At 45.5% G+C, this 23,342-nt stretch overlaps 1 protein-coding gene across 2 annotated transcripts; it reads right to left on the minus strand.

Annotated features, from left to right (window-relative positions):
- Nucleotides 1–1,384: 1,384 nt before the first annotated feature.
- Nucleotides 1,385–22,418, minus strand: dhx15 (DEAH (Asp-Glu-Ala-His) box helicase 15). Of its 2 annotated transcripts, none has more exons than XM_079295142.1 (14): nt 22,240–22,418; nt 20,711–21,032; nt 19,382–19,575; nt 18,473–18,632; nt 17,020–17,238; nt 13,487–13,654; nt 9,692–9,778; nt 9,184–9,333; nt 8,628–8,736; nt 5,357–5,548; nt 4,359–4,481; nt 4,088–4,278; nt 3,113–3,282; nt 1,385–1,993 (listed from the first exon to the last, which is right to left on the minus strand). In XM_079295142.1, the coding sequence occupies exons 1-14, from the start codon at nt 22,242–22,244 to the stop codon at nt 1,876–1,878; spliced, it is 2,208 nt and encodes a 735-aa protein (XP_079151268.1). In that variant the 5' UTR covers nt 22,245–22,418; the 3' UTR covers nt 1,385–1,875. The 2 variants fall into 2 exon arrangements, with proteins under 2 accessions (XP_079151268.1, XP_079151267.1); XM_079295141.1 differs by lacking the exon at nt 22,240–22,418 and adding an exon at nt 22,086–22,206.
- Between the last annotated feature and the right edge of the window lie 924 nt (nt 22,419–23,342).

The following is a 23,342-nucleotide window of genomic DNA, read 5'->3' on the forward strand; positions in this document are numbered from 1 at the left end:
CTGCCAGATGCAGCTCATTAAATATGAACATTTGCAGAGTTTTTTTCTTATCTCACGTAGTAAATTGAATATCTTTGGGTTTTGGAGCGTTGGTGGGAAATTGCCAAAATCCACTAATTCAGCATTGCCCTCTGAAAACAGTCAGCAAGTACTAAAAACAAAATGATATATATGTATACATGAAAATCGATGCAGCAGAACCAGAGGTAGTATGTTTATAATTCCATGCATTCTTCTTCATTGTCAAAACCTGGCGCAAACATGACCCACAATGCAACATTACCACCAAGAACTTCTTGGGATTGTTGGGAGCATATTGCTCGTGGTAGTTAGTGTAGCTGGAGTCACTCGCCCCAAGCAGAGATCAGGGAAAGGTTGCAGAAGACACCACCAGACTTTTCAAATATATTGCCGACAGACACCGACTCAGTTCAATCTCTTGAGGCAATGTATCAGACTTTTGGCAGCTATGGTGCCACAAAAGGGCTTTGTACTAGTTGTGTTTCAAGTGTAATTTAGAGTTAAATATGTAAAATTGACGGAGGTCAATTTTAATTAATCAATGGCAAAAATAAAGATGATTGTCAGTTGCAGCCCTAGTAAGAAGAAATTGTTAAAAGCATTATAAAGCTCTGCACTTTACATTTTGAGGCACCGCAGCCTTTTAAGTGAGCCGTTAAAAAGAGAATGGTCAGAAATTGATGAAGCAGAAGCCATAACTTGATCCTCCTTGCTTCATAAACACACCATCAATTTGTGATGCAAGATTTCTGTAAATTCTTATGTCTCCATGGCTGAGATTAAATACCCGTGTCATGTTTCTCGTCCAGAGCCACAGAAGTCGTCCCACTGACTGAAATGAGACGGGAAAGCCTCCCAAGAAAGTTTGTCAGAGCTCATCCAACTTCCCTCGCTGCTAAAGTCTTCTTAAAAGTTTGCCGTTGGACACTTCATCTTAAGTTTCGACGACAATAAAACTACATACATGACCGTTACGCTTATGTTCTAGATCGCCACCGCAGTGCTGGAAATTCCCGCTTCTCCCAAACTGCGAGCTTCACCTTCCACATTACAGAAGCGCTGACACAAAGCAGTACAGCCAGAACAGGCTCCAGCACAGCGGGGATTTCACACTGATCTTCCTCCGAAACATTTGCAATTAACATTCCCCCTCACTCCAACTGTTGCTGAAGCTATCAATATCCCAAGTAAGAAGATTTAACTTCCCCGAGTTAAAGAGCCGGGAAACGGGCTGGATTTGGCAGGTCAAAGCGTGGTGGCTCAGTTCGTGTGTGTGTGTGTGTGAGAGGGTTAAGTGAAAGGTTTACGGCCTAATTATCTTGTTATTTTAACGCCGACACTGGAAAAAAACGTTTTATTAAAAAGTCATTTTTATTAAGCTGAACAGCGACAGGAAATGTGACCAAAGTGCCCCTCTTAGTATCTCCATGACAAGAGGACAATACATTATGCCCGCATCAAAACAGTATAAATTATATTCAATCAAAAAACAGCAGAAGCAACAGCAAAGAATCCCGAGCTGTGACTTATAGTATGGATGTATTTAGGAGGAATGCTGAAATTGACATATCATGCTTTAAAAGACAATGGTTAATAACTAAATTCCTGGAAAACGGTCATTTACAGTCCATTTCTGGTCGTGCTCAACCCTCTGGGCTTCAAAGAAATGACACACGGTGGCCGTCAAAGGACACATTTCATCAGTCGTCGTGAAATACATCACACACGCACAGCACAAAAAAAAAAAAAACAGAATTCAAAACTAGGTTGTTGGTGGAATTAAAAAAAGAAGAAGTTCCTGGTTTTACTTCGTACGGATATTGAGGATGCCGTTGCAGCACATGCGAGCCTTCCTTAGTACTGAGTGAATTCCTTTGACGAGACCTTCGCAACAATACGCTCCAACTGTCTCTTTGCTTCACACTGGGGGAAGTTACCCATCTCGTAGTACTGCGGGGCAATTTTCACCAGCCTAGGAAAGAAAGCGGGTAAACATTAGTCAAAGAAAAAAAAAAAAACGGCCTACGGTGTTTACTTGTGGGAGAGCGCGGCTCTTCCATATTCACGCGGCGACTGCCGGTGCGAGCTCGGACGCGATACTTAATTGTGTACGGTCACACGGGGGGGGGGGAGGAGAAACATGCATCGTCGGTGTACTGCAGTACAAGTGTGTGCAAACAAGCAGACACTGGTGAGGCCGGCATTTTATTCTTATTAGAGCAAAGAAGTAAAAACTCATAAAACTGTGTTGGCTCGGGACTCCGGCACAGCAATGAATACAAAAGGTTAAGGCTAACTTTGAGCTTTTATTCATTTTAATGAATAAACCTTTGTTGTCATATCCCCCCCTCCCATTTATTGAAAAAAGATGGATCATTATTTCCAAAAACACACAATCTGTTGTTATCTAACAAAGCATTATGCTTTAATCCATATTTATCGGTGTTTAGACTTTCACAAACAACATTTTCACCGGGGACGAAAAAGCGGAAAATATGACGACAGACTTCCAAAGCTTCATTAGAAAACCTCAATGGAAGCTTAGAGTGAAATTTAAAAACAGTAAAATATAGCTATATATAGCCGGTTGGGCTCCGGCCTACAGTAAACACGGAGCCTGAACGCATCGCGTGTAGACACGGATGGAGCGCTGAAGCTGCTAATGTGGCGCTCTCGAGGTGTGAGGAAGAGGACGGCGGCGAATCGTGATCGGGTCGACACGGAGGAGACAGGTGTGGGTGTCAACATGTCTTACGCTGCGTGTTGCCCGTTACGATATTTATATTAATACCGAGTGACTACACTGTTGGATTCGTATCCAATTTCAGAAGACTGACATGCATTGGATCACATGTTTTCACAAATGTCCTCTCACAACATGCTTAACAGAGGTACGGGCGTAACTCAAAAGAAGAAGAATGATCTCTTTGAAGCCATTTCAAACTAATAATTTGGGATTGTGTGCAGAAATACAGCGTATTTCCCACGAAGACAAACAGTTAAAGATATCATGAGAAGAAATACGCTCTCCATTAGTCAAGGAAACTTGACTAATTGAGAATTATCTTTACAGCGCACAACTGATACGTACCATTCTGGCTTGATGTCGGTGCACGTGCGGATGTAATTCTTGGTCGTGAGCACAAACTCGTTGTAGAGCACCCACTCGGGCTTGTGGTCCAGCACGGTGGAGGGGTGCAGCTGAACGACTTGGTTGTCCTTCACCGTCAGGTAATGGCCGGTGCGTTCCAGGTGAGCGATCTGTTCGCACCGCAGAAAGAGAGAGAAGAGGATCAGGAACCAACAAATGCAGTTCAGAGAAACACAGGAAAAAGGAAACATATGCCCCGACTTTAACCATACAGACCCATCAGAATCTTATTAGTTACTAATATTGCAGCCTGATGCTGCAAACTTGTTTGTAAGCAGGCAGTGAGTGATGCTCCCTACTAGGTGAAGCTGCAGTGGCTGTTGTGATTAACCAAGGCAATCAGTCTCAATAAAGGCCATTCCCAACAAAGACATGGCTTCACAAACGCTGCGAAAACTCCAACATGAACCGCAAATTTGTCTCCGAGGTAAAGGTTAACGTTGACAAATATTCAAATATTAACACCATAATTCAACTTGTCAGGCTGCTTGTTTCAGGTAGCCCTGAAAATGGCTTCTTGCGAAATGCCATTTGTTTCCTTACGCAAGGAGAAAATTGACTCGATTCCTTTTTATGTGTTTAAAGCAAAGCAGCTGCGTGTGTGTACTTTAAAGGCGGTTATCCATTACAATTAACAGCTCAGCAAATAATTTTAGTCGGTACCGGGTTTTGCACAAAAACACGTTCAAATGATCAAACTAAACGAGGGCAAACTACAATGAGCATCGGAATAACACTGGAGCTGATATAACAACTAAAAATGTATATTTAAGTTTACTGATTTAGTGACAAAGAGAATTTAAAAGAAGATGAAATAGCTGAGGTTAGCAAGTAGTAAACATACACTACCACAGAATAATACAAAGACAACATGCTTCTGTGATGGCTTCACAAAGGGACCCGGGTGTGACGGACCTGCATGAAGAAGCCAGTGACCAGCGCGCGGCGGATGTTGGTGTAGTAGTCTCTGCTGTTGAACTCGGTGCTCCGCCGCGGCAGGTTGAAGCGGTCCATGATCCTGGACAGCTGCTGGCGCACGTTGTCCGCCGACATCAGCGAGCGGTAGTTGACGAAGTTCTCGTAGCACCACTGGCTGGAGTCGTGGTCTGCCAGAGACGAGAGCGATTCAGGGTTAACGACGAACAAAGCCGATGTCGGGACGGCGCGTTAAAAAGCAGCCACTCACTTTGCTTGAAGGCGTGGTAGACGTTGAGCAGCGTCATGTGGTCTCCGTCGATGTGGGCGAAGCGCATCTTGGACTCGTCGGCTACCTTCTTAGCCTCCGTGGGTCGGACGAAGCACTGTGGGACTAAACAAGGTTGGTATAGGCCCCAACACAGCCGCCCATAGGGATAAGTTAAGCAAATCCCGCAGACAGGAACAAGGCCTCAGCTCAAGAGAGGCACAGAGCACTTCACAGGGCACAGTGTATTGCGAAGTGGAAAAGAATGAGGGGGCGAAGAGTTCATCCTGAGGACTCGGGTTCTGCCGTCTCCCCGCTGTGAACTTTCTCTGGATGTCAGAAGCTAATTGTGCCTTTAATGGGGTACGAGCTGTGTTTATTGAGCCTCGTGGTTGGTAGCTGTTCTCAGGTGTACTTTTCGCTGCTTACTCTTAATGAACTCAGCAAAAAAAACAAAAAACTGCTGTCCTGAAACACCTACTTTAAGTGCACACCACATCCAAAGCGCTAGTTAAATCCATTTCCCCCACTCTCAAAGACCCTCGCACGCCCTTCAAAGGCGTCAAGATTCATCTCAATGAGCAGCATTCTGCTTTGGCAAGCCCAAAGTGCAATTACTGCTGTAGCATGCTGGTGCTGCTGCAGCTACACCGAGACATTTTGTACAGACATGTCCTCCCCCCCTTCCTCACGAGTAATAGCTGACACCACTGACTTTACCCCCGACTTGCTTTGTAGTTACGTTCGATCGGTGGATTTATTCCGAGAACTTCTGGGCTCTGCTGTGTCTATTGTTCATACAGATTAAGTCAGTCTTAAGTGGAATTTGACGATGAGGGCAAATCGAAAACAGAATGAAGGGTCAAGGAATGCAAATACATTAAAAGGGGACTTAACAGAAGCTGCTCTGTAGATTTCCTTTGAGCGCACTGGTCCATGAGCACAGGAAATGGAGAGAGTAGCAGCTCAGACCCACACATTTAGCCAGCCCCGAGCATTACCTGACAACATGGCAGTGACGGAGAGGATCTCGTTGGAGCAGTTGAATTCGCAGCTGGCGATGACCATCTTGGCCAGCTGGGGGTCCAGCGGGAACTCCGCCATCATGGAGCCCAGCTCCGTCAGGTCACCGTCGTCATTGAGCGCCGCCAGGTAGTTCAGCAGCTCCAGGGCTCGCATCAGGGTCTCTGGGGCTGGACGGGAGAGAGACGGGGCCATTAACAGCGCTCCAAGCCCATGGGCAACACGCACAGATAACGGCGATAGAACAATTTACAAAACTGTCATTTTATCATCACAGCAACAACTTGAGGACCTTTTTCAAAACGCACGTATTTCTGAATAGATTTATGGCCTTGTTTGAGATTGTTGGTCAAGAGGAAGGTTAGGTTTTTGCATCTTCACACGAAATCATATATTTTTCCATAATGGCATGAAACAGAGGTCAATCTTTCAAGGACGATCGGACTCATTTTGCTTTAATATCCATGTTCAACTTGGCTGGTCGAGCGTTTAAAAAGAATGCCTTATTTCCCGTTTTTGTCTTCAAAATCTAAACAAACATACAATTTCCAAATTTAAGCGGTTAAATGTGACACAATGAATGAAGAAAATATAATAATTGCAATTAATTTCCTTTTAGACAATTCATTTAAGGGACATTCTGATTCTCTGTCATGTGATCCAGCTGTTACTGGATTAAGATATAAACTTGCTTGTTGGCTCAGTAAAGGAAGTGATTTGCAACCCGAGCAACCGAATTTGACTTAAGAGGAAGCGATAAAAGTGATAAACCACCACAGATCCAGCAGCTGCTTCACTCAGACCTGTAGTCGAAGACAGATGCGAGTTCAGAACAGACAGACAGAGGAGCGGTGGCTAACGGGTGGCGGGGAGCATGAGGTCAACCCCAACGAGAAGGCTCTCAGAGTCACGCCAGACGGAAACTTAGCGGAGAAGTAATCGTGGCAGAGCTCATTTTTCATCCTCCGCTCGGGCAATCCTAAACAACTAATGCAATTACAGGGGAACTTTCTACTTAATGCTTCAACACAAAAGGCTTCCACCGTTTGGTGAAAAAGATCCCCCCCCCCCCCCCCCTCCAGATGCAATTATTGACCTTTGGCTCCCGAGAGCTAAAGCCTAATGACCAGTTGCATGTTAACTGAAAATTAGCTTCAAGCGCCGGCTGCGGTGCTCGTTCACTTTCATTCCTCTCAAGTGCGCCCAAAAAATTCAATTTAAAACAGCAGGGAGGCATTTTTTTATGATTAAGAAATATTGATTTGGGGCATCAAAGCTACTTTCTTTCCTTTTTTTTTTTACACAAGGTGAGCGCCGGCCACATTACTTACCACACCAGCGGCTTGTGTTGCGCTCAACAAAAAGGTGAAAATCTGATTTCAAAGTACTGCTGGCGAGGAATTCAATATATATACACACACACAACGTGGCTCATCAGAAAGTAAGTATTGACTCTCTCAACACTCAAGAATCCGATATATTAACCGAGGGCCACATCAATGAGAGGAAAGGCTAAAGGTACATTAAACCACATTGGCTCCGAAAGGTACTTCTCTGGAAATGTCACGAGGCAAATGAATCCCACCCAGACAAGTCCTTGTGTAAATCGCCACTGATTTCTTTTTGGATTTTCTATTTGGTCGGCCGTCGCTCCTGTGTTTAGTGAGCGAGCAGCGAGGCGGGCAAAGAGAGAAATAAACTAGATAGCCGAGCGTTCCCACAGTGAAAGGAAAATCAAGGTTCCCATTGAGAATATGGACAAGCTTAAATGGAAAAGGCCACTGGCTTTTTTGGCGCAGACACTGTTGATCATCAGGGAGATGATGCCGAAATCAAATTCATCTGACTTGAAATGTAAACATCAAGGAACAACAATACAACCAGAGGTTGGCCTGGCATTGCCTGGAGCTTCAAACCAGGGGTTTTGATTGTGACAATTGGAAGAATGGCCATCTATCCACTCATTTAGGGTTTCAAACAGGCCAGAAAACTATTTTAAACCCATCTTAAAACTCATGTAGTGCTGTTGTTCCAGCCTCTGACTCTTAACTCTCCGGAGAAGCTTCTCTGACCTGTCCATTTACTCGGAGGTGGGCCTTTGACACGGCGTATCACAACTGATCCAGTGGAACTATAAACTCTCACAGACTTCAAACCAGCTCCGGCTTCCACGAGGTAGTTGGGCGAAACCTTCTGCCGCGAGTGGATCAAATAAATAAAAAGATAATCCTCCCCTTCACCTCACTGTTCCCAGTTAGTGTCGGCAGACGGGGGCCAATCCCGCGTGTTGACGCTTTACTCTTGCGGTTTTTGTGAGAAATGTGAGGGCGGCGGTGGAGGTCAGTCACGTTCCACTGGAGGAATATAAAGGGAAGGCAATAGCCAAGGTGATAGTGCAGCTATTGATGTAACCAATTTCATTCTCAAAATGCCGTTTGCCACAGTGGACGGGGAGAGATGGGTTTAATCTCAGAGGTGAGATGAAAACTATATTATGGTGAGAAGAAAAGGGGGGAGGGGTGAGGGAAAGGATGGGTGGTCTCCGCGGGAACACACTCTCCTGGAGAATGCCACAACTGGGTTTTTTGGCCGACATCCAGCGTGATTCAACTGAACTTCAAACCGCATAACACTGGTGTGTAATCCACGTCTGTCAGAGCGCTTGTCGTCAAATCTCCAAACATTCACTCTGCAGCATTTGATATCTGCCGAGATCATTTTATCTTTGCTTTGTCGTTCCCCCCCCCGAGCTCCCATGTGACGCAGCCAACCCAGATTTGATGTTTTACATGAAACCAGCACGGTTCAACTAAATGAAGACTTTATAGCGGTTTGTATTTTAGATTCAGATGTCACAGATCAAAATCAAGAGCTATCGTTGATGGTGGTGGATGAAGAGCAACTGGTGCATCAGTTACTGCAGGAAAAAAATGTCGTGTAGTTTTAATAATTGCAAACACTCCCATGTTCATGCTGCACAACGTGCGGGTAGCTTTTCAAAATAAAATACAGTAAAAACTGTATTACATGGACCCCGCCACCAACAATGAAAACTACGACAGTACACAGAGGTAGACCATGGCTAAAATATAAAACCATAAATAATGTCAGAAATGGGGTTTGATTTCATTAATGTCTGAATGATTATAACTTTAAATACATTTGAAATGTTTTTTTTCATCTTCATGGGACCGAAAGAATCTTTCAACTGTCTTTATGAGTAAACAAAACAAACAAAGTCCTACTAACCTGGTGGGTCCATGAAGTCAAAGTGCACCAGGTCGTCAATACCCAATTTCTTCAGCTGCAGCACCACAGAGCCCAGATTGGACCTCAGAATCTCTGGATACGTGTTGTCCTGTGCCAGTTAAGAGGTACAAGACAAAGCCAAGGAACAGTTCATTTCCAATTAGTCTTATCGTCTCCTCGTGCGTTGCTCATATGTCGACTTGAACAGAGACTGGGAGTCTGGGGGCATTTGAAGGGCTGTTTAACTTGACGTGGAAGAATTAGCCTGTTTAAAGTGAGAGCTGGGCCTCCGCGGGTTCATTTATCACAAGGTGGCCGTTTCATTGGCATAGGTTATGAAGAACGGTGGAGGCGGTGCGGTTTAGCACCGAGCTCTTGGAATTATAATTCAGCTCAACTGGGAATCGTGGATTCTTAGTGCAAATATTGCATAAGAGAGCTTTTCCAGCGAGAGGTGCCGCTTCGGGGGAATACAAAGTGCTTGTGGCGTTGAAGAATGTGAGAATCAAGCACCTCGTAGAATTTCTTACCGTTTTCAGAGCGCCGTGTTTCTTACCTGCATTTCTGTCTTGTAGGCTTTCTCTGTGTAAAGGCGGAAGCACTTTCCTGGGCGTGTTCGTCCAGCACGACCTGCCCTCTGCTGGGCCGAGGCCTTGCTGATGGCCGTAACCAGAAGGGATTCCACTCTGATGCGTGGATTATACACCTGACAGGAGAGGAGAAAGATGAATTCCAGGTTAGTGGGAAAAGAAAGTGTAAACTAAACAGATTTAAGGTAAAAGAGGTAAAAAGTGCATACTAACACCCTTAATCAACCAACTATAAAGCAGACACATACACACTATCCACCACAATGCATATAGAGTCTCTACTGGCGCCCCGTGTATGACTTGGCTCCAGGCTGGTGAAATGTCAGAGGAATAAATAACCGGCTTTTCCATCTTTGCCGCTGTCAGGTGTGCACCGCCGTGTTTATCTGGGGATTCTCAGGCAACAGACGCAGATGATCGCAGATAAAGAGTGCTGGGAGAAGATGGGGTGGGGGGAGACGGGGGAGAGCGAACCTTTTGCTTGGCAAATCCGGGATCAATTACAAACACCACGCCGTCGATGGTCAGCGACGTCTCGGCGATGTTCGTCGACACGACAACCTGTGGAAATGAGAACGGATGGGTTAAGAAACGATCCACCCGGGTGCATGGAGGGGCCGACAAGACCTGGCATTCAAACAAAAAAAAATCATAGTTCTTCTTCAGCATGAGTAGAGGAGTGAAAAACAAGAGCAGATATCTGCTTTAACTTGAAAAACAATGCCTGATGTGAGCCAGTTGACTGAAGAAGCTGGCAGAGGTGCCACTGCAGTGCACTGCACACACGCTGCCTCCTAGTACAACAGTTTCTACAATCACGTTCAACGGGCCATCAACGTGTCTGTGCTGAGAGCTTGGCTTGGTGCTCAGTGTCCCAATCCAAGCGCATTACCTCCGGCCCTTTTTGGGTTACGTGATCGTGTGCGATTGTGCGTGCGAGGGCGGGGGTTCCGTCTGAATGTCCTCAGCATGCTGCTGGTTATTGTTTGAGATGTCAGCATCCCTCTCTTGGAAATAGTCGATGTAATGGTTCCTGCTTTTTGCTCTACAATAGTTACCGCTTCCATCTAAGCGTCTTTTCTTGCCACTGCAAATGTTTGTATTGTGTCCAGTTTGAAATATTTACAAAATCTTTTCTAGTATTTCCATAGTAAACAAGCTACTTTTGTGAACGAGCTACTGTTCAAAAGAAGCTTTTGAGATTTGACTTAATTCCAAACACCAACGGAGGACCGTTAACCAGCATGTAGCACGTAATTAAGACATGGAAACATGCATGTATGGGCACATCCAGTCTATATAAAAACGAGTGAGACAATACACGGGTGGTTTGTTTGAAACAAAATGCAGTAGCGTTACAATGAAACACAAAATTTGGATTTGTTTAGTCACCTCGGAGCACACGATCCATACACCCGGGGGTGCAGGCGTTATGAAGAAAGCTGGATTTCTGCTGATGCAAAGGGTTAACAAAGTCCCGCCGTAGATATGAAAACACCTACGGAGTGGGTTTTGATTTAGAGTTCAGCACTGATTTCCCCCGTCGACGGCACCACCACATCACTTGTTGGACGCACTGCGATCACGCAGCATTGTGCTTTAATTATATGTATTCCCCACAGTAACTGTGTTTACATCCTTTCATTCACTTTGTGAAATATATAGACCGTGGGCTATGCATCTAGTTATAGAGACGGCGTTACATTCATGTCATTTGTACTGCACTTTGAGAGACTATTGTGCAAATACGTACGGCTACTTTTTCCTCATTCACTGCGATAGAGCAGCAGATTTGCAGTGGAGACGGCTTCGCTCGTACTTCACACCAACGTGTGCTCAGAAAGCGGCGCTGAACTGTTGCAGTAGCAGCATGTATAATTAGGTGGCAAGTCCTCATAACTCCCTAATATTGTCAGCCCATCCAAGTTTTGAAAAAGAAGGCACTGGTTGTGTACCACTTCTATTGTATGTCGACAGTTCTGGGCAAAAGGAAACGATTCAAATTAAATACAGATTTCATCCATTCTAACGCATTGCTCCTGCAATTCTGATCAACTGATAATGGTAGATTTCATCTTTAAGTGTCTGTACAGAAATGGAAAAAGTGAGAATAAGACGAACCCAGTCTCGGATATTTTTCTAGTACGATTATCCTCTATAGCACGGCTGTCCATGTGCAAATGTCCAATGAACTATGAAGTCCTCATTTAAACATAGAAAAACCAGCACGACTTCTTACTTTGTTGTCGTTGCCATAACCGCTTACTTCAACCTCCAACCAAACAGCACAGAAGATGACTTGGTAGGTCCCGCTTTCAAACGGCATGTATCTGAAATGTCCCCGGTTTTACAATACAATGAAAACCAGAGAACCAAAAGGTTCCTGAAAGATTAGTTTACGTGAAGCTTCAGGGAACGAAGTTCCTGCAGTGGAACCAGGCCCTCGGTGGCCCAAAGATACAGAGGAATTACATCGTCACAAAACCTATTAGCCACACTGTGGCCGACTGAAATTAAAGTGGCTGGCCAAAAAAAAAAAAAAAAAAACTCATGACAGACACTATATGCCAGCGACAAACGCCCCAGCGAGGAATGAGAGGTCCGTCTTTACAAATGGACTCGGTGAGGTTGCCGCCGTCCTGCGTGTTGGGACACAGTCGGTGCTCCAGCAGATGCCACACATGACAACCTCTCACATTTCATGATCATATGGGTGGCCTCATTGACTGCATTTATTCTGAAGGATTATCCGGGCTAGGGCCATTACACCGAACGCAGGCCGGCTCCTTCCAGTCTGTCGCTGCGCTGGATAATCCTGGCTTCTTTATCAGTAATATCATTAGAGCATCATCTCTGCATGTTATTTCTGGGTTATTACCTGCAGGAGAGTAAGTACTACGGCTAACGCGGGTCATCTTTCACGTCCCCTACTGGGAAACACAGCCTTGTTGCCAAATAAAGCCAAAGAAGGGAGAGCGTGCCTTGAGCAGCACCCACGCGGCCACAGCCCAAGCTCATTGAAACGGAGACGTGGCAGAATCACGGCTGACATTTGAGGGGAACATTACAAACGTGACAATGTTGAAAAACAAAACCCAACACTCATCACGGCACATTTGCTTGAGACAATCTTTGAGACGCTCGAACGCAAAGTGAGATTATAGTCTTTGTTTGTAATTAGTCAATTGCTGCCGTGGCTCTAAATGATTAAACTGTTCAAAAATAGAAGCTCAGTGGCTTTCCTGGAGAAATAGAGCAATGACGAGCAAGTGCTTTATGTTAATTGCGGGGTGCCTAATGCAGTCGTTAGCATGCGGAGCGGCAGCCGTCGCAAACCTTAATTCTTTTTCACTACTTCCTCTCGGGCAGGCTTGGGACGACATCGCCACATTTTTTTCCAGTTTATGATCTTGAGGGAAAAAGGGGCTATGTGTAGCGGTGGCTGGCGTGACAATTCAGAGGTTACACCGTCAGAGTTCACTTTCATTCCTCTATTAATCGCGTTTCACAGCATTGTAATGTGTTTAACGTTGAAAGCGCATAAATATTTCCACTGCAGCCTGATCTGCTTCAATTAGAGGGGCTGTAGCGATGAGTCAGTCATCGACACCGTCCCCCATCAAGACGCTGGTGTTTGTTTGAATGTTTGCTCATTCAACTGGCAGCGATGATATTCTGATATTCTGTCAGATCCCCAGCCAACAGGGTGGCAGCGCAGGTGGTGCCGCTACTCCGGTGATGAGCCTGAATCGAAACTGTCACACGAGAGAGAGGAATTGTCTCGTGTCTGTATCAATAAGAGGACCAGCCACACCTCTGAGATTAAGTGATCGAGGAGGACCAGCGAGAAACCTCCTTGTTTTGGGATGAGCTCACGTGAAGTGCGTTTCACGTGGCGTCAGAGGTCCGAGGCCTCCTCTCGGAGCAGCAGCAGGGCCTGCACAAACGTAGTGCAAAGATAAAAATGCAAAAATGACTGAGGATGCAGTGCTTTCCTCAGGCTCAGAGGGCGTGAGTAATACCCCAGTTATAATTTAGAGCAGAGAATCGCATGCTGACAAAAGCAGCACATGTTGTGGGAGTCAGTCCTGCGCTAAAGATGAGAAAGGGGGGAAAAAAAAGTCCCAGTCCCTGCCTTCCAGCTCACTTCCTTTACCCACCGTATTCCCCATCTGGCCTTTCTACACCAAGCCCACTCTTTTTCTATCAAACTCTCCTCTTCAACTCCTCCCCCCTCAGAGTGTTTTTGCAGCAACAAGGCAGTTATACCTTCCTTCCGATGGCACCGCTTGGTTTGTTGGGTGGGGGCGGCTCAAAGATCCTCTGCTGCTGCTGTGGAGGCAGCGTGGAGTACAGCGGGATGATCTTGATGTCGCCGACTTCGGGGCCCAGGTCGTCGACCTCCCTCTTGATCCGCTTGCAGGCTTCATCAATTTCCTGAAAGACGAAAGCGCAACAATTAATCCAGGTGTGTGCGTGTAAAACAGGAAAATCAAACGGCTTCTGAACAACACCTGGATGAACAACGGCGGTGCATCTGGATGATAGAGAAAGGTGTGTGGGGGGAGGGAGGCGGCCGGGGGAAAACCGTGGTTCCCTGCTACAGTACATTTGTTCCAACTATCGCTCCATCTGACGGAGGAAATTAAACCTGGACTGCAGTGTGCTTTGCCGAGCTCCCCGTGGCTCTGTTGTCGAATGCAAGCAATCACAGAAAACATGGAGGCGCATGCTCCGAAGGCGCACACACACACACAGAGACAGACAGACTCAAACAGGGGGTTCATTATTCCACAGCGCAGCATTGTAGAGGGGAATGTGAGATGAGACTGCAGCACTGATGCATAACCGGCGGCAAATCACGGCAGATCAGTTTAGTGAAGCTGAACGTTCTGGAGCCGGTGGGCTGGCAGACAGACAGACACACGACCTGAGCAGCGCCAGGAATAACAAAGCATGATGGTGAGCACGGGGTTAAAGCCCTTTCTCTGGAGGCCTGTCGGAATACACTATTAAACGCACAAAATATGCCTACACATTCCACAGGCACTCATAGAAACTTATATTATGTTACCTGCCAGCACACAAACAAACACATTTTCAATCCTCATACTTGAAGGTTTTAAGTGGTTTCTGGTACGGCCTAAAACAACATACAACAGCTATTCATTTCCCCGAGTAACTCCCGCTGTTAAGAACCATTTCCTTTGTTTTGCTAACAACAATCGTTTGATCCTCGTGAAGGAGCGGTTACCGTATGAGTCACGTTACAGCCTGTACTGTTGCACCACCTGCAGGCCCATGGGAGCAATGCAGCACTTTCTCCAGAAGAGAAGTCATAAGGCAGTGATGATGAACGGGAACCACATCTATTATCCTGATGCTTAAAGACGGGCAATGGGCTACATCAGAGCTCTTTTATACAGACTAACCCACAAAAATTCTCAGAGATTTTTGGGTTTCTTCTCTAAAGGGCATACTGCGCTGAAATCAGTTTAGGCACGGCTGAAGCGGACATAATTTGTACCACCGTGTGAAGCCAGTAACCCTTTGCCTTTGACATGAGAAAGCACCGCGGTGCGGTTTCCTTCTGGGCTATTAGCCCCGTCGTCCCCTCGCTCGTCGCATTAAGTCGAACCCCGCTGATGGCCGTGTACCCTTTTAATCAACACGCTGACAAGTGGAAAAAAACGGCAAATCTGAATGGATTGGTAAAATTAGCCCGGGTATTAATAGCCTATCAAGCCTCTGGATGCAGCAGCTGCCATGGAAGGAAAAAAAGGACCTCTTTGCCAAAGCACTCGAAGCAAGCTGGCTGTCTGTCCCTTAGGGACATCAAGACAGAGTGTGTGCACACACACACACACACACACACACACACAGACACACGGGGCAGTTGCCCAGTGTAGGGAACCTGTCCACTAGCTCTCCCCGCGACCCCAGAAGCAACAATCTACAGCCAAGCTAATAACTGACACATTTAGGCACGCCTCTTGACTAGCAAACAACCGCCCCGCCAATCCCCGTGTTTTGATGTTCGCTGCTGAGGGGGAAGCTTAACTATTAGGACTTATCTTTGCTTAACAGCTGTGATAAGTTTCAACTTTCTTGTTTGGAGTTTGGTGCTTCGGTTTTTGTTTGTGGGAGCGAAATGTCGAGCATGAAAAAAAAAAAACTGGAGAGAGGGAGAGAGTCCCGTGTATTTTGCTTTCGCCAGTTATAAATTGAACAGTCACATAAAAAAAGAGTCTATGGCTTTGCCGTGGATCTGCCTCCCGATCATTAGTCTACATCAAACTTGCTGGGAGACTGAAGAGGTTAAGAAGCGCTCGGTGCATGCAGCACCCTTTGAACACCCATCTCTGCCAGACCTACCACACATTAACTTCTTTAACCCAATTAGGAGGGGGGGGGGGGGGGGGGGGGTAATGAACTCAACGTGGGAGTGCTCTCAGTAATGCCTTAGCTTGACACAGTGCATGGGGGTGGGGGGGGGGAATATAAATCAACAAATTACATTTAGCTGCATGAGAAATGTTCAACACATTGCTTGCGAATATCCCCGGACTTTTCTGCACATTCACAGGAGCGGCAATCAGCGTTTCTAGCCCTCCGAGCAGCCGGGATAACACTAAATCTGAAATCAATTACCAGCCCTCGAAGGAGACCACTTCAAACACCGTGCCCTCCGATGACTTTTTCCCCCTCGTAACAAGCCGCATATTGATCCTGCTTTGGCAAATGAAAACTGACGAAGGTGTCCTGCCACAGTCGGGGGCCGATGTTTGAGTGACAAATAATTACGGCTAATAAACAACATGTCACAAGATGTGATTGGGGAAGCCAGAAAGACAACGACATGAGAGTTTGCACGGATGAAAAAAAAATAGATGGTACCACGGAACAAAAGCATTAATACTTGAATCCAACATGTCATTTTAATCTCTTGAGCAATTTGTGCTGTATTCCCACCGGTTACATTCTCGACGTGATCACATGGTCTCCAACAGCATTTTGTCAGAGTGCGGCGAGAATAATCATACCAGCACAGGCACCGTTGGCTCTGACAGGCTTCTCCTGTCCAGTGATCGGGACGTTGAAATATTTGTTGGTGCTTTCCTGTGCGTGTGTTCACCCTGCTGTGACCCAATTCATCATTTTGGGCATGAACCCTGCCCTCTATTACACATCAGTGGACAACATTTGCAGGGAGGGAGGAAAAAATAATCATAAATGACGTAAATTCAGAGATTTGTGAGAAGGGCAGAATGTGGGTCACTCCTCGTTTTTTTTCTTTCTCCCTCCACTGTGTAAATCCTGGTGGTTCCAAAGCAGGCACACCCACGTGCATTAACATCTATCAAACTGAGGATTAATAATATCCTGTGCTGAGGGTGCACCAGTGGGCTCATGGCACCGTGTACGGGAGTAACTCATCTATGTAATTAGATTAATATGCACACTCTTGACTTTGGAGATGTAGAAAATCTTTGAACAAGGCTATAACCTTGTTTGTTTGGACAAAAAACAACAACAACATACATGTATCTCGTCGTTCGTTGTCAGTTTTGACAGAAAAACGCTCATCGTAGGCTCTAGAAAATTGTGATGGGCATAAAAGTCCAGACGATTACCAGAGAAAATAACCAAACGATTAATCGATGATGAAAATAATCATTAGCATCAGCCCTACAGCCCGCAATTTGTCACAACTTTCAGATTTGCAATCAGTGCATCTCTATTGTCGAACCTAGACCAACTCAGGCAATCCGTTAAAAAACATTTAAAACCCAGAGGCGTACCTCTTGTCCAGTGAGGAAGAGCAGAACGTCCCCTTCGTCCACCTCGCACATGTGGATCTGGACCACCGTGCGGATGGCCGCCTCCAGGTAGTCCCGCTCTGGTTCGGGCGTGTAGAAGATCTCCACGGGGTGCGTGCGTCCAGGGATGGTGAGCAGCGGGCATCTGTCAAAGTACACCTGGAACTTGCCGGCGTCGAGCGTGGCGCTCATCACGATCACCTGGACGGACAAGGGCACAGGAATAGTCTGTGAGGGACAGTGTATTCACAAAAGCGGTGAAGGGGAAGATGAAACTGAAAGTAAGGACAGCAGAGTGTAAATGTGGTGATTACGGGAGTGAGTTACCATTTGATATGGCTTGATGATCATCGAGGATAAGGACACATACTAAGTGGATAAAGGTGCCACCAAATACAGAATAGATGAAGAGTGCAAAAAGCTATCTGGGATGAAAAATGCTCCTGAATCAGGATTTAGGGTAAGGGCGCTGGCACCAACCTAAGACGGTGTAGAACTTGGCATTACACTCCGAGTCGCTGACCTAAACAGAGCTAGGACAGTGCGGGTTCTTGACGTCGGGTACACAATGTTCTCTCCAGAGCCATTAGATAGAGCGCATTAGGATTCTGATGGGAAACGCGTCTCCCGTTTTCAATCTCAAACATTTTCAGGGGCCAGTGTCTCGGCATCTCGCTTTACGCTCTGCGAGACATCATAATTGCTCTTAATCAAGGCAAATTAAACTTTCAAATTTGGAAAGGGGATAGGGATGAAGGAGATAGAGGGGTGTGTGGGTGGATGATCGTTCCCAATAACCTAGACCTCATTTAACAGTCCGCAAACAAAAATCTAACCTTTGATTCCACACCGACAAACAACCAGTCATTATCCAGCTGCTTTATGGGAGCGATGTCTGGCACAGTCCGACGATAAAACCTCCACCTGCCTGTACGCTCCCATCCACGCCGAGAAATTGCTATTCTCTCTCCCCCCCCCCCCCCGGTTGATTCGCTTAAAATTGGGCCGACTCTAGGAGCAATCTCCACTCGTGCTGCGGCGCAGAATAGACGTGCATTTCTGAGCCCAACAGCGACATTTCTCTTTCCTCAACAGACACACAGCTGTCAGACACGGCGACACTGTCGGGAGAAAATGTGACAAAAGGGAGATGACGGAAGAGGGGCATACCCCGCAGGAGGTGGTGTTTTGGGGCTCTGACAGTGTATTAAAGGCATTAAGTGGGACATATTTGTGGAAACAAAATCTGACTGCTGTCAAGAACACTTGCAACACCAAGTCTCGAGACACAAGCTAAATAAAAGTGAGCTGGATTTCCCAGAATAAAAAATTCAAACTTGTATTACCTTTCAAATGAATCCACCTGCTATCAAAAGACTGTAATAAATAATCCTGAACTTAAGATCACATGAGAAAATAACACTTGTTTTTTTACCTTGAGGTCAGCCCTCTGGCGGACAACCTCCTTGAGGACTCCCATGAGGATATCTGTAGCTAATGTGCGTTCGTGTGCCTCGTCCAAGATGATGACACCGTAGCGCTCCAGCAGAGGGTCATTCATGGCCTCCCGCAGCAACATTCCATCGGTCATGTACCTGGACGAAGAAAAAGACATGCAGGCTTCATCAGCACACGCAATGGAAACCCTGTTGAAAATGAACGTAATGAGCACAGCATTCCCCCCTTCAAACTGCTGTGGTCAGGACATCATCAAAGGGGGAGGAAGTATAAAAATCCAGATGGATTCGAGAAAATTGCATACCGCTCAATTCATAAAACAACAAATTACTTGAGTATAAATTTAGCACCGTTGTAGGATGAGGGAAAAGCATTTTTGTGTTTGATAACATCAAAAGCATAGTTAGGCTTTGTTGTCGGCAAAAAAAAAAGACAGAGAAAAAAAAGAGCGATTGCGAGAGTGGTAAAAGAGAGAAAGTGCTGCGAATGAGAGAGAAAAAAGATCATTTCTGATTGTTTCACGGCAGTTACATTCTAAAGCACAAATGAATAACCATCAAACACTCAACAGATGATTTACTGTGGAGACAGACACTCTGGGTTTCATTTCCTTCTTTGCATTTCATTCATTACATCAAACATGCATCAGTAAATACTATGCAGCAGTAAATGTCGACGCAGTGAGACAAAACCACGGTTTATTTCGCTCTCGTCAGTCTGCAGGTCTTTAGCCTGCTGTGGAAACACAGAGAAGAAACCTTACAGATCTTTTAAAAAGTAGTCCCGGGACTAAAATGACCATGAACTTCCTGTTGGAAACGCGGCTTTTGTCATTGGTTGCTTAGAACATAAACATGAGGGGAATGTTTCTAACTGGCCTTCTTACTTGAGTACGGTCTTGGCAGAGCTGCAGTCCTCGAACCTGATGGAGTAGCCCACCTCTTGGCCCAGCATGACATCCATCTCATCAGCGACCCTCTGGGCGACGCTCATGGCCGCCACCCTCCTGGGCTGGGTGCAGGCCACGGCTCTCTTTGTCCCCGGCATCGACCGCACCATGTCCACGCACCACTGAGGGATCTGGAAGACAGCGGACGAGCCCGGTTTGTGTAAAAGACGTCACAGGAATTCTCTGAATGAAAAACTCAAACTAGGGGAATTAATGCAGTGGATGTACCGGAGTATAACAAACATTTAAATAAGTGCGTCACTACGGTTTACCATGTCCTGAAAAACAAATACCTGTGAGAGTTTTACCCATCAACATGTTTCACGGGGGTAAAGTTCTTGCTTAGAGCTTAAAAACAGAGAATCAGCTTCCTGACAGAGGCTCCAAACGAAGAGTGCCTTACTTCCACTCTATTAAGCTTGAGATTCGGATGACTGCCCTTTAGAGATGATTCGACTCTTACCAGTCTTTGAAATGTCATCCAATCAGAAGAATGACACAAAAAACAAATGCAGACGACAGGTTTGGAAGAGGTACACATGTCAAGGACAGTGTGAACATATGTTATACGTGCTCACAGGGCCTGACCCTGATCATCGGAATATGTTTGGTGGAACGCCTGCATGCTACCTCATGATTTAAGCTGCAGTTGCATCAAGAAAAGAGTTAGTGTAGTATATTTCTTGGTTTTAAAACACTTGACAATTGTGAGAAAGATGAATAAAATACAAAACGTTCTCTCTAAAATTTCATGGATGATTTTCCCCCATTCATTTTATGAGCAATTACCACAAATGGCCATCCTTAAAGATCCATAAATGGAGCTCCTACCTTGGTGAGCATGCATGTATTTCGAGGAGACCGCAAACTGAACAGTCTATAAAAAGGTCTGTTCGAAAAGGTATGATGGATGTGTGGAATACAAATGAGGCTAAACGCACTGAGAAGATTACACCAAATTATTGAACAAGTGTTTGGAAGATGGTTTGTATTCCCCTCAGGAGGCTGCTCAGGCTCAACCAGTGATCGACTCGCATCTTCTCACTTTCAAGTATTTAAAAAACAGACATCCTAGCTCTTTCAACAACTTTGAACCCAAACACTGTGAATCAGCTCCACAGAGGAACTGTTTAAAATGCATCATATGTTCTTTGCACCCTGTTGTTTTTTACTTACCATTACTATCAAACCAATTATATGACTGGATTTCAATTAAATGAGACACATTTGAGCCAACGTCAATTTTTTAAACAGTCTGTCTCGTACCTGTGTGGTTTTTCCAGAGCCCGTCTCTCCCACCAGCACAAACGACTGGTGACGCATCAGGATGTCAGTGAAGCGCTCTCTGTACTCAAAGACGGGCAGCTGCAGCCGCTTCTTCAGGATCTCGTAGTAGCGTGGCGTGTGGGGCAGGTTGGTGAAGGGGTTGATCTGCTGCTGAACGGGGTTTGGCTTAAGGAAGCCTGCAGCTGGGTTGATGGGGACCCCGGATGACTTCACATCTCTGTCCCTGTCCCAGTCACGGTCTGGGGCTCGGTCCCGGTCCCTGTCCCTCGACCGTTCATCGCGGTCTCTGTCCCGGTCACGCCTGTGAGAGGGAGATGCGTAGAGTTAAGATTTGATGAAGCATTGTCACACAAAACCAACACATTTCCATTACTTATGTATATTATATTTACTACTAATCACGATTCAGTTGTGTCTAAATGTGTCAATGACAGTTGTGTATAGTGCGTCAAACAAAAGTGAAGCTAAGCAGGACTCATACAGAGGTGTATCATCTGGTCTGAAACCTCAACACCGATCAGCTCGCTTGGATGTATGCCTCTCCATCCATTCATATCCTTGACGATGGGAAAGCTGCGGCATGCACCTGGAATAACGCCGAGCTCTAAGTTATCCTTTACGTGATGCATGCAATCCACTCGATGGTGTAAATTTGTATTTTGCTCGTCGTTTCCGGTCAATCAAAGCGATGTCAAATCCAGGGCAGCGACACTCGCTGTGACAACTGACAAGCAGGAACGCTTCATCATCGGTCCTCCAACTTCTACAGGCCCATCAGACCCACATGTGAACGCTCAGCAGTCCTTTGCTGACTTGAGACTGTAATTTGAGACATAGCAGTGACATCTCACAGGACATCTCATTTCCGCAAAACGGCTAACATTAGCCTGGCTATAGGGGGGTTATGTATTCAGCTTTCCTTCAACGTATAGTGAAAGCTACATGCCATAACAACCAGGAATTAATTAAGACATATTGACTTTGGCTCGTGAAATGCGTGTACTTTATATTTCAGACACAGCGCCTAAACTAGCACTGGCTAGCATGTAGCCACGTGCAGCCCAGAATAGGCAGGCTGTTTGCTAGCTAGGTTAGCTAACGTTACACTAGCTAGCCACTTTCCTAGACCATTGCGCGACCGTGTCGCCCTACAATAACCCCATGCAGGTGACTGGTAATGTCATAATTAGAACAATTGTGCATTTACACCTTAGCCGGTGCAGGCTTGCTATCTAAACTCGCTACGAGTTAGCATTAGCATGGCTAGTTAGAAACAGGACAACAGCAAAACAGCCGGGAGAAATGAAACACTTCCAACAGCTGGACGCTTTTAAGTACCGCTAACATAACATACCCGTCGGAAGGTCTCCTTTTACCGGGCGAAGTATCATCGTCCAAATCTAAACGATGTCGCTTGAACATCCTCTAAACAGCGGCTTTAGCGGCTTATTATTCCATTCAGATATTCCCCTCAAAACACCAGCAAAATGGCGACCGGAAGCTCTTACCTCATCGTTATCCTTGACAAAATGACTCGAAAGCAGTGGTTTACTGTGAGAACCTGCGAGCACGTTGCATATAAAAAGGTACTGGCTTCACTGAGCAATGCACATGGTGCTGTCCGTTAATGCCTGTCGCAGTGGCTGCAGATACGATGCAGTGGTTCGGGGGAGGATGTGAGGTCTGCTGCTTCTCGGTCGGGATGATGATGTGCCCGCCAAACAACGCTCACACGCGAGTGTTCCCTCGCCCCCTTCAGCACTGCAGTGCAGGATCTTGTGCGTTTTGTCTCAAGCAACCTCGTTATTTAGTGGTTATGCAGGACTCGTTGCATGGATGATCAGATTAGTGAGCTCAGTCTATAAAGACTGCTTTGTTATTTGATTGAAAGCTATACACACCACCGTGGCTGGAGACCCACTTTAAATTGTTGTTCTAATCTGTATAACTGCAATGTAAGCAAAAACAGCCATTAAATTAATTAGTCTGTAACAGGACAAAAGTAATTTGCGTGCATCACATATCATTATTATTTTATTTAAAAAAAATCTAAATATTGAATACAGCAATTCATATTGCAAACACTGACTTCTAAGGACATCCAAAACAGATGAATTACATTACATTTTGAAGGATGCAGTGACATTATTGGTCAAATAAATTAGCTAATCTTCCTCTTCATTCATTTCCTTTAATTGTAAAGCTTGTTCCTGGCTTCCTCCAGGCAGTATTGGTACCCAAATGTACAATTATAAACCACTGATCATCTGCCCTTCACATAAGGGCCAGTAATCTGTAACTAAACCACTTACTAGGTTCAATGGGTGTTATTATTATAATAATTATATATTATTTGTACTCTATGTAGGAATTAGGCAGAAAAAAGACAAGACAATCAGGCTCATATCATATATAATTGCTGATAAGTACTGAAATCATGATGTTTGAGAATTTTCCCATTGCCACATGAAAGAAATGTGACTGATGTATTTTTATTGAGTTAAATGTCCTTCCAGTATGAATAGGAATAGGTATTTGTCTTGTTTTATCAGGACTGTAGTTTACAGGACTCTGCAGACACACTTGATCCAGTCCGAAAGGTGCTGCCAGG

This window comes from Melanostigma gelatinosum (genome assembly GCF_949748355.1).
Source record: "Melanostigma gelatinosum genome assembly, chromosome: 23".
Taxonomy (NCBI): domain Eukaryota; kingdom Metazoa; phylum Chordata; class Actinopteri; order Perciformes; family Zoarcidae; genus Melanostigma; species Melanostigma gelatinosum.